General features: G+C 44.0%; 1 protein-coding gene across 1 annotated transcript in view; it reads right to left on the bottom strand.

Moving 5' to 3' along the window:
- Positions 1–13,539, bottom strand: part of COL4A6 (collagen type IV alpha 6 chain) — a 158,298-nt gene that overhangs the window by 49,421 nt on the left and 95,338 nt on the right. The window contains exons 5-10 of the mRNA XM_070044659.1: positions 9,130–9,246; positions 6,452–6,520; positions 4,730–4,765; positions 1,860–1,922; positions 1,010–1,045; positions 789–830 (exon numbers count right to left, since the gene is read on the bottom strand). Of these exons, the coding sequence (XP_069900760.1) occupies positions 789–830; positions 1,010–1,045; positions 1,860–1,922; positions 4,730–4,765; positions 6,452–6,520; positions 9,130–9,246 (363 nt within the window). The remainder of the gene's footprint in view (positions 1–788; positions 831–1,009; positions 1,046–1,859; positions 1,923–4,729; positions 4,766–6,451; positions 6,521–9,129; positions 9,247–13,539) is intronic.

Raw genomic sequence — 13,539 nt, 5'->3', positions numbered from 1 at the left:
TTGCATCAATGAGGAAACAAAGCTACCAGTCTCGAGGGGTGAAAAGAATTATAAGCCTGACCAGATGCATTTTGTACCAGCACTGCAGAGGGAGGAAACAAGATGGATGAAAGTAAATGGCAGGTTCACGGTTGCCATGGTCATGCATGAAAGGGTGTTTAGAAGAAAGCAAAAAAGGATTTGAGCAAGGTAAATGGCTACCTCTTGGCAATAGTGATCAGACTCTAATTGGTCCAATCGTTGCCAAGAGCACAAGCAGAGGCAGTGAAGTCCGTGTTGGAACACTGAAGACTGGATTTGCTCCTTGAAGACAGTGCAATCTACAAGAGGCAGCCGCCAAGGATGGGGAGGGCAAGCTCCCAGTCTCCCTTGAGGCTCCTGAATCACTGTACAGTTTGTATAGAGGGAAATAGGAGAATGAGGGAAGGGAAATAAAAGGGAATGATGAGAGAGGGTTAAGAAGGAGAGATAGAGGAGATAGAGGAGGAGGAGGAAGGATGGAGAGAAGCGAAGCAGAGAAAAGGAAAGAGAAGGTGACACAATATAATACAAATCAGCAGGGAAACACCCAGGTGGAAGGAAGAGAAAATATATCTCAAGAGCGTATGTTTGTAAGACATGTACATTTCACAGGTAGGAAGCAGGAAGACTACAATATTTTGAAGGAAAAAGACTACAGTAGCCTATGCGTGCACATGCAGCCCTATCACAAGCAGGCATATGTGTGCAGCTAGACACATTTCTAGGAGCATATGGACTGCAGAGCGTATGTTCCAAAATTTATTTACCTTGACTCCTTTCTCTCCTTGGAAACCTAACCCCATATTCCCCTGAGGCACAGGGGTGTAGGGAGGAAAAACAAAATCAATTACTAAACAACCTCCAGGAACTTAAATTGGAATGCAGTCTTTTTTACCAGAAAGTATGTTTAACCAGACCAGAATATCTCTGGGGAAACTAGAGTACTTAGCGGTAGGAGGTCAAATGCCCCAAGACAAAGTATACTTACATCAGGACCAGGGAAACCAGGGGGGCCTGGAGGACCCTAGATTTAAAATGAAAGGAAAGAGCGCTTTTTAGTTTCAGCCCCGAAGAATGTAGGCATGTTGAGAGTCACTGAAGATAAGTCCCCCACCCCCTTGGTGTGGTCTGGCTTTGGTGTAGCAGATTCTAGCTCCTTCTCCCTGGGTTCCTTTTTTTAAAATCTCCTTTGAAATTTCCCCAGTTGACCTGATAACCACATTCATGCTAAGGTAGTGAAGACTTCATGTGTCATTTTCCCCATTAGGCCAGCACTTTTTAAATGATGACTTTTGGTGAAAGTAAAGCAAAGTAATCAGTGGTGGTGGGATTTCACACATTGGAGAGAGAACAATCTGGGGATGTGGATTTCCCAGAACCACACAGATGACTGGCTATGCTCTTCCTGTAGCCAGTGATGGGAAATAGGTAGGTGGGAAGAGCTCTCCAAGGTGAAGGATTGAGAAAGATTTTGAAGCTGCCTCTGTGCTCAGGGTGGGTGATAATGGTGTGACTAATTAGCAATGTCTGTCGTGGGTAAGGGGAGTGGAAGGTCACAATAAACGTGCCGGGTATTAGCCATCCTTGGGCTATACTTTAGGTTGAGCTAGACTAGGAGGCTTTGGAGGCACAGAGTGGATGGTCAGAGAGACTCTGATAAAAGAAGATAACAAATAGCTCCTTACAAGAGCTTGCTTCACTTTAACCTCCTAGAATGGAAGTTGCCTTTCTCTGCTAGGAGGGCTTACATTTCATGGGCTTACATTTACTTCACGGCCTGGTAGGGAAAGCATTCACGTGAATGCTGTGAACACGTGGTAGATTTAGCTGGTTCTTACTTGCAATCCTGGTGGTCCTATGGGTCCCACAGCTCCTGGAGATCCGGGTGCTCCTTGTGGGCCCTAGAGAGGCATGTTTTTATCAAGGTCAAAAAAGTATGGCAGTTTCTCAAAAAAAAGTATATCCACAAGAATTGCACAAGAATGTTCATAGCAACTTTATTCATGATAGTTAAAAACTGAGAAAACACGATGGCCCAAAACCTATGGGATGCAGCAAAAGCAGTTCTAAGAGGGAAGTTTATAGCAATACAATCCTACCTCAAGAAACAAGAAAAATCTCAAATAAACAATCTAACCTTACACCTAAAGGAACTAGAGAAAGAAGAACACACAAAACCCAAAGTTAGCAGAAGGAAAGAAATCATAAAGATCAGAGCAGAAATAAATGAAATAGAAACAAAGAAAACAATAGCAAAGATCAATAAAACTAAAAGCTGGTTCTTAGAGAAGATAAACAAAGTTGATAAACCATTAGCCAGACTCATCAAGTAAAAAAGGGAGAAGACTCAAATCAATAGAAATAGAAATGAAAAAGGAGAAGTAAAAACTGACACTGCAGAAATACAAAGGATCACGAGAGATTACTACAAGCAACTATACGCCAATAAAATGGACAACCTGGAAGAGATGGACAACCTGCCAAGACTGAATCAGGAAGGAATAGAAAATGTATATATCTGTATCTATCTTAGATGTGTATGCACCTATTAGCAGAGCTTCAAAATACATGAAGCAAAGACTGATGGAACTGTAAGGAGAAATAGATTAAAAAATCAGTGAGGACAAAGAAGATCCATTAGGTCTGTTTATATTTTGTTTAGTTGTTCTATTAATTACTGAGGGAGGGATGAAATAGATAAATTCATGATTCTAGATGGAGATTTTTTTTTTTTTTTTTTTTTGCTGCCTGCAGGGTCTGTACTGATATCTCCTGTTTTATTCTTTTTTTTTTTAACATCTTTATTGGGGTACAATTGCTTTACAATGGTGTGTTAGTTTCTGCTTTATAACAAAGTGAATCAGTTATACATATACATATGTTCCCATATCTCTTCCCTCTTGCGTCTCCCTCCCTCCCACCCTCCCTATCCCACCCCTCCAGGCTGTCACAAAGCACCGTGCCAATATCCCTGTGCCATGCGGCTGCTTCCCACTAGCTATCTACCTTACTACGTTTGTTAGTGTGTATATGTCCATGACTCTCTCTCGCCCTGTCACAGTTCCTAGATGGAGATTTTAACATCAGTACTCGCCCCAACCAGCTGAATACATAGTCTCTTCAAGTACATATGGAACATTCACCAAGATAGTTCCATAGGTTGGGCCATAAAATAAAACTGAACAAATATAAAAGCATTGAAATCATCCAGAATATGCTCTCTAACTGCAATAAAATCAAACTAGAAATCAATAATATAAAGATATCTGGAAAGTCACAAATTTGGGGAAATTAAACGCCACAAGTCTCCATGGGTCAAAGAAAAAATCCGAAGGGAAACTAGAAAATATTTTGAAATGAATGATGACAATATTGAAAGCAAGAGAACGAAATCTGAAGAGAAAGATGGTATGGGAAAATGCATGGCCCTGTTAAAGCTGGGGAGCAGGAATAAGGTGATATGTGCTTAGGCAAGGGATGGAGAGGCTAAGTGAAGTTGAGACTTAGGAGGGAGAGAAAGTAGGGGTTCAAAGGTTCCCCAGGAATATATGAGAGTAGAACATTGCTCTGACAATAACTCATAACCTGTGGTCTCCTTACTGATCACAACTCTCTTATCCAGCCAGGAACCCTCCCCCTTCCCCAAATCTAAGTGGTTTATTTATCATGTCTGTATATGCAAACACTGTACTTCTGGGGGCAGGGAAAGGCATCTCTAAGAGAAGTTATGCAGCAAATACACTGGATGTTATTCTACAGAATTAGGTAACACACCATCTAAGCCAATGTTGTTTCACTCTAGGAGACCTCTATGCCCTTGGTCCTCACTCATCCCTGTTTACATGTGCGCTTGCTCACACTACTCTCTCTGTTTAGAAAGCTTCCTCCCATTGCCAGTCAGCCTAAATGTCACCTACACTTTTCAGAGGCTACCTTCTCTTAGATATAAAGTTTCTCATGATGTAGCCTTAGGTGGACAGCATCTCTTTCTTGATGATGTCAGTGGAATCCTTACGCCACATTCCTACTAGTTTTTCACATCCTGGGGTGGGAGGTGGCTGTGTGTGTGTGCAGAGACCGTGTCTGAATTGTCTCAGGGATCACTCCTAGCCCTTTGCTCAGTATCTGTTCTGCTCAGTATCTGTTCTGGAATGGAAGAAGAAAGGAAGGAACCATGATACAGGAAAAGAGGAGAGAAGGGGCCTTTATGAAGCCACTTCAAAGGAAAATGATGACAATGTGGAAAGTCAAGGAAAAACAAAGCTCTTATTAATACAACTCATGGCCTTTCATGGACTCACTCTTATTGAGTCCCTAAAAAAAATTTCTACGTGGAATACCTTTTAAAGAAGAGTGTTTTGCTTCTTTTATTTTACCCACAGTACTCTGAACACACAGAAAACACTTAATAAATGCTTGCCAAATGCCAGGCAAAATTCTTTCCTAATACATCCCAGGGAGGATGCAGGTCCCTGGCCGAGAGGTCTGAAAGCCAGCCTGCCATGTCACTGGAGGTAGACAGTCCATCCTCTCAGTACTTTCTCATTTGGCAAATGTCGATAGAGTGATCTATTCTACTTTACCTCTCTGGATTGTCCTTGAGAAGCTCTACAAAGACCTTCGAACACCGTAGAGAGGAATGAAAAGGGGTCGTTGGTACTGTTGACTAGAAAAACATTGGGAGCTCAACACATAGTTAACAACTTACAGTGACTCCATCCAGTCCGGGCAGCCCAGGCTCCCCCTGAGAAACAGACAAAGGCAGGACATTGAAGAGATGAATACATTAAGCTTGTGGTATTTCACAGATAACTGACCTAAGATGCAATAGGCATAAAAACGCATCACTGAAGCTTGGGCCTCCTCTGTCAAGGTCTTGTGTTTTAAATAATGCATGAATTGGAGAGATTCAACCATCTACTTTTTTTTTTCCTAAGAAAAATCTAGACTCTAGAAGAAAAATATTATAGCCTTGGTTGAACAGGAATTCATATTTTACTTGGATTAATTAATTTTCACCTTTGCTAGGAACTTATCAATTAGAAACTGCTTCTGCGGGCTGGTGATTTTCCTGCTCTTTCTGGAGGAAAGCAAAGCTACCTTCCAGTGTACCTTCATCCCCAGAGAATCTGTGCCCATATGTATACAACGCAAATCAGACATTTCAAGGGAGAATCAATAGAGCATGTAGTCTCTGATTACGTTTTAATTACTTTGCAGCATCTTAAGTCACCGTAGGAATCTGTACTATAACCATCTTGTGGAAATTGCTGTGTTCCGCTGGGTCCAGGGTCTCTTTGGTTTTTGGCAAAACCATTTAATCAACGTTTGCTACAACAATGGTCACATTCTGACACCTGCTAGTCTTACCCCGCTTGGCTTATAGTGAAAAATCAGCTCTCTGCAACCTGGGAAGAGCACTGCCTGGGTTTTAGCTCCTCGGGAAGCTGGCTTGTGCCTGTGAGCGAGTCACATAGCCTCAGGCTACCTCAGTTTTTCTATCTGTAAAATGAGCAACATGAATCTGACAATCATGAGGTCCTTTCCAAGTCTAACATTCCACCTTCAGCTATGGCTTCTATAGCCAAGAACCCAAACCCTGTACCTTCTTCAGTTCTCAGCTACCCACACCCACCACTGCCTTCCAAAGTGATTTCCAATATTTCTGGCTCTGTGCATGGGTGGAAGACAGAAAGATGCCATCTTCAGCTGAGTGAGCTCGGGCGCATCTTCCCCTCAGATGTTGCACACATAGATTCCCGTCTGCTCCCAGGGAAATGATGGGCTCCCTTCCCACTCTGCAAGGGATTAGGGTCAGTCATTTGGCACCAGAGTTTACTGAAGGCCCACAGGAAACCAGGCAGCATACGTCAAGAATACAGCCACAAGAATACAAAAGGTTCTTGTCAATTCCAGGAAGAGATGAACGTTTCCAGCCAGCTGCAGGGTTGATGGGCAACTTCCGTAGATAGCCAGGGGCCCAGCGAGGGTGATGGCTGGCATGCAGGTACAGAAAAGGGCGGAGCCATGATCCTGGGCTGGTGGCCATGTTAAGATGGGCAGAGACATACATGGCTTCAAACCAAGGTATGCAGACATCAAAGATTCTGTAGTAGACTAAAGGTATCTGCCTCCAGGAAATGTCTCGGCTTGTCAAGGAAAATGACGCCCATGCAAACAGTTTGTTTGCTGATCTGTCCCCTATTTTTGGCCTAGATCTTACAAAGCAAATCTTTTTGACAGTATGGTTGCAAACATTTGTCAATGTTTCCACCACAAAAAGCTCTGGATTCTTTTAAAATCCAGCTTGGTCTGCTCCTTAAATAGAGACACAGATGCTAGTTCTGGAAATGTTTTCATTGGATGTGGGGCTCCATCCCGGGGAACTCAGCTTATAGCCTACTCAGCTGTCTGCCTTAGAGGCTCTTACCTTCATTCCTTTGAAACTATCTTGGGCAAGGATAGGTTCACCTTTAGAGCCTTTCTGACCAGGAAGCCCCTGAGCAAAATAAGAAAATTTTGTGAAGAAATGCACGCACGCACGCACGCACGCACGCACGCACACACACACACACACACAGTATTGTTAATAGTGTGATCTGATCAGACAGAGGATGGAAAAGCAAGAGCCTGAAACCATGTGGCTTAGTCTATGGCAGAGTTGGCCATGCTAAAGGGGCAAAGTACGTCCCCTGAACTGTGCTGTGTCTCAGAGCTGCATGCCTGCTCCCCCAGCCTCCAAGTCAGAAGTCTGTAAAGGGATTAGAAAGTAGACTTTGAATCTATTCAGAGTACCAATCTGAACATCCACATATAATACACATGCCGTTTATAAGCCTATAGCTCACCTGCTCCATATCTCACAGGTACAAGTCACTGACAGGGACTAGGTCTAGGACAGAGGTTAGTGGACTTTTTCTGTAAAGAGCCAGATAGTAAATAATATAGGCTGTGTGGGCCATATCTGTGCTCTGGTTCATATTCTTCTGTTTTTCTTCACAGTCTTTTAAAAATGGAAAAACAAGCCATGGGACAAGGGTCCCATGGGCCAGTTTGCAGACGCCTGGTCTAAGATATAGCTACAAAACCATCTCCATCCTGTGCTTCTACCATATAACTTCAGTTTCTACACCTGTCTAAGAGGCTGGTGTGTCTCACTGTTAACATGGAAAACAGTTCAAAGTATGCCCAACCCATCCAGTCAGCCAGACTTTCAGTGGCAGATGCCACCTAATGTCTGCTAGATGTTGGCCTCCTGGGGAAAATCAATATCCCTATACCTAAGCGGAAGTTGGGATTAGTGTTGGGGGTAGGGCTAAGCTCTGGGGACTGAAGCGTTGATTGAACGATGGATTCCTGAGTTCAAGGTCCATAGGTATAATAAAAGTACAATGTGGTTCCAGAAGCGCAAACCAGCTTCTTGCCTAACACTCCCAATTTCCCCTTATTCTCACGGCCACTACTTTCATCAAAGAAGATTCAAAGGGTATCCATTCAGTATTCGGCAGGGTTAGTAAGGTTCAGCTTAGTAAAATACACACCCAAGTTCCTATTCAGGCTTAAGCAGAGGTTTAGGGACAGGACTAGGTTTTACCCTGGTCCTTTGGCTGTCAGGGGCTGTTTATTACCTCAAAATTCCTTTTCTCCCTCTTGGGGGCAGTGATTCCTTACTTTGCTGGATTTCCATTGTCTTAACGCAGATGTGATCTGTTTTCCTCCCCTGTTGCCATGGCAGTGTTTGGAGGCCTCTGTGACTCAACCAGCTCATACTATGTTGGTAATACATCTTTCTCCCCCACTCCCTGCTGCATATTGGTTTGGTCCTTAGTTGTGAAGGTCCTTATGCCAATCTGGCGCTTGTGCTTTCTCCGTCTCACCTTCTCACGTATGCACTCACACCCACAACTTGGTCACTGAAGGCAATTCTCTTCCAGTAAAACGCCAATTAATTCACGTAGCTATGGAGTCCAACAGATCGTATAATTTCTAGCGAAATGTATCACATCAGCACCCTTACTCTCTTAGATTATTTCAAATGAGGTTGAGAATGGGCTTGAAATGTGTTATTTTTCTCTTTTCAGCCACTCATAAAAGTAGCCTTGCAAGGGCATGGTATCTTTTAGAGATCTTTTTTTATTTTTTATTTTTTATTTTGCCGTATGCGGGCCTCTCACTGTTGTGGCCTCTCCCGTTGCAGAGCACAGGCTCCGGATGCGCAGGCCCAGTGGCCATGGCTCACGGGCCCAGCCGTTCCGCGGCATGTGGGATCTTCCCGGACCGGGGCATGAACCCGCGTCCCCTGCATCGGCAGGTGGACTCTCAACCACTGCGCCACCAGGGAAGCCCTAGAGATCTTTTAGATCCCAATATTTGAGCTCTATCTGGATGAATGGAATGAAATAAAAGTGATGACACCAAGATCCAATAAACGTCTTAACAATCCCAGAACTGAGGGTTGTGATGTGGGGAGCGGGTGGGAAGAGGGAAAACTACGTCAGTGTAGAGCAGGATTTCTCAACCATTTCTCACTGTTGATACTTTGGGACAGATGATTCCTTGATGTTGTGATGGGGGGCTATCCTGTGCCAGTAGCACACCCCCAGTTATGAAGACCAAAAGTGTCAATAATAACTGTCAAATGTCCCCGGGGGTGGGGCCAGGGCAAAATCGCCGCTGGTTAAGAATCGCTGGTAGAGACCAAGCTTGCCAAGCCCTTTGGGTCACTGTTAGTGCTCCCATGATCCCATGTAGGCCTTCCAAGTACTGCATCTCCCCATATCGTCTAATGTGGGAAAATGTCAAATAGCCCAAGTGTGTACTTTGCTCTAAAATTTACTACAGTCTTTTCATAATCTTGCCAACTCTAAAAGCATCATTAAAAAAAACCAAACCCTAAGTAGTGTAGCATGTGTACACTTCCCTGAAACTGGTATTCTTCTTTAGACTTTTAATGTTGTGGTGCTACCAGCACAGACTCCTGCATTGGACAAGGGTCTGCAGTGGTTGCCCCTCAGCTACTTAACGAGCTCTCCAGAGAAGCAGAAGATAGGGCACACCTGGAGGCAAGCAAAGACATTTGAAATAATGTACAAAGATCTGACAGCATACGGGTGGTCCAAGAAGCCCGGGATAGCCATCAGGGCCTGGAAATCCAACAGCTCCTTGAGTTCCATTACAGCCATCCAGGCCAGGTGGGCCTCTGGGTCCTGGCTGTCCAGGGTGGCCCTGTTCAAAGAGAAAGAAGGGATCAAGTCAGCCACAGGACTCTCAGCTACTCCAAGCTCCACAGCGAGAGAAGTCAAGGATGCTGTCAAACTCTGGCTCCTTGCCCACTCCCTTTGCCCCATCGCCTCTGCTGCCATCGCTGTTCATTATACTCAGGTGTAGGTGGCTGATGACAGCTCAGTGTTACCCCTCCCCAAAAGATCGATGTTTTAATAGGATCCAAGCTGAAACCAAAGGGATCAAACGTGAAGAGATGGGCTACACAGGGTGCTGCAACTTCACCTTCCTTCAGTACAAAGATGTACTAAGATGGGGCTTAGCTGCCAGGCAGCTGGACTGCTACCAACAGGGAATCATGCCAGGCCTTGGGAATTCCTCAGAACAGACTGGAACCTGGGCAGCCTGGCACGGCTTTCTGTATTGGAAGTTCTGCATGGGAAATGAGGCTGGATTTTGGTCAAGAGCAGAAGGAGTTTCCATAGCACCACCTCTCCTGAATGCTGCTTGGTCAAAAATAAACAAGTCAAGGAAGAACCACACTTTGAACCTTATTTTGTCATTATCTCACGTCATGCTATTGCTTCAGTCAAGGAACTGTATCTTCTCTTCTTCATACTCATTACTGAGGCAGTTGTTTTGCTGGGGAATCAGTAATCATTCACATACAGTTGGTGTCTGAATTCAATAATTCTGTGCTTTCTTGGTGCACAGAATCTACCTCTTTTTAGGAAATATATCTTTTTCAATCTATCAAAAGCAGGTTGTGTGTTGGGTATGGAACAAAGAGATGACCTGAAAGACCAAAAATCTAGATGGGTCAATAAAAGGTAGACTCCCACCCTCCCATACACACTTTTAAAAGCCATATATACACACACACACACACACACACACACACACACACACACACACATACACATACATATACATGTATATACATATATATTTTTTGGCTTTAAAATATATATAAAATATATATTTGGCTTTAAAAAGTATATACATATATGTATAATATATATGTGTATATATTTAATGATTTGAGGGAAACATGCCATGTGTTCAAAAATCAACTTTTCAAATTATTAGAGGAAACAACCTTTTGTCAAATGCTTATTGTGAGAATGCTCCACAGAATTCTGTTTCATTGTCATTGCTATTATAGTTGTAGGAGATAGATGATATGTTAATGCAAGAGTATGAGTCTAGACTGCTGGACTTATGGAATGCAGAGTCCAGAGGAGTGGTCAATAAACATATCTTTGCAATAAACCTGTTATAAGCTGTGCCTCTCCAGACTCAGGTGAGGAGTTTTATTTGCACTGGGGAAACTGAGACAGCTTACTAGAGTCATCAACATCTTATTACCAAATGAGATGGCTATTCCTGTTTGCCCTGAAGATCTACACTCTACCTTCCCTAGATCTGTGCCTTGGGAGGCTGACCTTCACGGATGGTACTGTCTAGGCTCCCTCTCCCTCTGTCTTCCAATTATATTTGGTCACTGGGAGGCACAAGCAGGAGATGGGAGAGCACGAGAAGGACGAACACAGATTGTTTATTTCTCCCATGCCCTCCCTCCTTGGCTATATTTCTGGCAGTGGCCACATTTCTCTATAATCTTAGCTCCCACTGGGCAACTGTTATTCCATGGCTCCAGGTCTTACAGGGTTCCAGTATTACCATTCCTCCTTTCCCCTTTGGGACTAGGGGTGGTAACAGCTTTGTGCTGGTTGCTTCACCCTGCACTGTTGTTTCCCTTAACCCCGCCTGCATCCTTTAAATAAGCCCTTCACTTAACTCTATTTAGCCGACCCCTTCAGGTAGAGTGTCTATTTCTTCCTGGGATCCTAATCACCATTTTTAAATGTCCCGGCCAAGTTTGCTAGGGGTTATCTCTCAACTGGGTAACAGAGATGAGTTAAGACAAGACAACAGGCTGGCTCAGTACTAGGGATCTTCCTTAGCCCTGGGACCTTGGTTTTGCCCTTTCTGGGTAGAGATAATGACTTTACATATGTGTGTGCCAGCTCTCCAAGGGAATGCAGCTCTTTGAGGGAGAAAACCACGGTTCTATATAATCACAGGGGATTGAACACACAGAATAGGTGGATCTGCTGTATTCCAGAAAAACACTGTTCCTCAGAACCCAGAGTGCAAAGGAAAAGTTTCCATTTGGTGAGTGGTATGTGGTCACTTTGAAGATACAAACCTCGTGTGTTCATTTATGAGTCTCTAGGCGGGGAAATGTTTGAGATTGACTCCATGGGAAAAGCTAAACATAAATTGCAAAGGACAACTTGAAAACTTCTGCTTCCAACTTATTTGAACTGAAAACATTGGCTCAACCTACATTTCTCGTGGGTGCCAACAGCCCAACTCACAGCTGTGATATCATTAAAAGCCACAGCCCTACCGCCCCTCGTCCACGTTGTTTTAATGTTGAATATCTTTATGACTGCTTGTTTGTTCACTCTCAACTGGTGGCCGTGCCCCTTAGTGCACAGACTTGGATGCTCTTGCTCATTCATGTGGAAAGTGTCTACATGACAGCAAAAATGGAGTTCTGGGACCAAAACCAGTGACACAGATGTGAGCAGTCCGCCAATATCAAGAGGGGAAACCAGATTTGTGCAGTGATCCAGTTTAGTAAGATGTGTTTTAGGGAAGCTGTTGGTTTTAGTCAAATGGCTTAATAAAGTGCTGCTGAGAGTTGGGCAAAATCATTAGTCTGACTGGGCTGAGGGTATCTGTGTTTTCCTCTGTCTGAGGGAGTCTTGCCAGTCTGAGAACTGCTGCTTCTATAGGCACTAGAGGTTGGACTCAGTCCCCCCAATATTTCTGGAGTTCCTGCTCTATGCTGAATTTAGCCCTGGGGTCTCTGAGGCCTCTGAGAGGAGCAGAAGACAGACTCCGTGCTTTCAAGGAGCTAGATAAGGCTATCGTACAAGACAGTCAATAAATACCACGCACCATATGTAATAAGGAGCTAGAGTGTGTGGGACAGACGCCAAAGACTCCTGGAAGAACAGAGATGGAAAGGAGAGGTAAGCTGTCAACAGGAGGTGCTCATTAATACATCATGAATAGCTGGAAGAGAGGGAGGGAACAGGGGGTAATAATTTCTTAGAGTAAGTGAGGCTTGGAGCCTGAAGCTAAAGCGATTGAAAGTCAAAAGAAAAAGTGTGCAACCTTAGGTCAAGGGAAGGGCCAAGCTACGGGCCAAGGGAGCGGGGACTTCTACTGGGAGCAGCGCACTCATTTGGAGGAATCTGGACAGCTGCGACTCATTCTCCCAAGCAACGAAGCCCTCAAAGAGAAGTGGTCAATTTCTAGAAGCCCTCTGGCTCTGTTGGCCACAAGCTGGAGGCAGAAGTGTCCAGCTGGACTCTGGGGTGGGCTCCAGCTCAGAACTGGAATCAGCCTCTGCTTCACAGGATTCATTTCCTTCCAGCCCCCATTAAAAAGAGACTACGGGAGGAAGGGTATAGTACTGTTGCGAGCTTCAAATCCTCCACTCATCTCTGGTGAAGCCAGCTCTGCAGGATGAATGGAAGAGGTGGCCTCCAGTTTGCTAGTTTCCCTCACCCGTTGGTTCCCACAAGATACACATTCTGAGTGGAGACTCTGGACGACGTGGTCATAGAACACAGACATGAGAAAATGCCAGGGGATGGCGTAAAAGGGTGGCCAACCCCATCCACTTATTTCCCCACTGGCCCCTTCCTGGGCATTTTTCAGACTCTGCAGTTGAATAACAGGCAGAAATATGATGGCCGATTTGTTGATACGTATAACAAATACAAGGTAAGTGAGCCTTCTATTCTCTAAATCCACAAATGTATATGAGATCTGGGGAAAAAGTGAATCAGATGATAATACCTTTGAGGGTAGAGCCATATGCCTTTTTTGTATTCCCATAGTAGAGTGTTAGCACATAGCGGGTACTCAAGAAATTCCTATAGATTGGCACAAAGAAATTCGAACCCCCTTAGCTGATACTAGATGATTATGTAGTGTAACACAAGAAGCTGTTAAGTCAAAAGTTTACCAAACTGCTTTGATATGATTCAAAAGAACTCCTTAGAGGTTGTTTGAAAGATAAAGGCATGAGGTAGGACTTCCCTCAAATGGAGGAGCTCCATTTTTTCCTGTTCTATATATGCTGAGCTTCTACACAAGATTTGGTTCTTCTCTTAAGGTTGAAAACCACTGCTAGAGGCAAACACAGTCCAGGCTAAAGATTAAATATATAGAGAAGTGCTGAAGGATATAACTAAAAAGTGATAGCAGTAA

The sequence above is a fragment of the Globicephala melas genome, chromosome X (assembly GCF_963455315.2).
Source record: "Globicephala melas chromosome X, mGloMel1.2, whole genome shotgun sequence".
Taxonomy (NCBI): Eukaryota; Metazoa; Chordata; class Mammalia; order Artiodactyla; family Delphinidae; genus Globicephala; species Globicephala melas.
The sequence above is the reverse complement of the archived record's forward strand: the minus strand, read 5'-3'. Positions and strand labels throughout refer to the sequence as shown.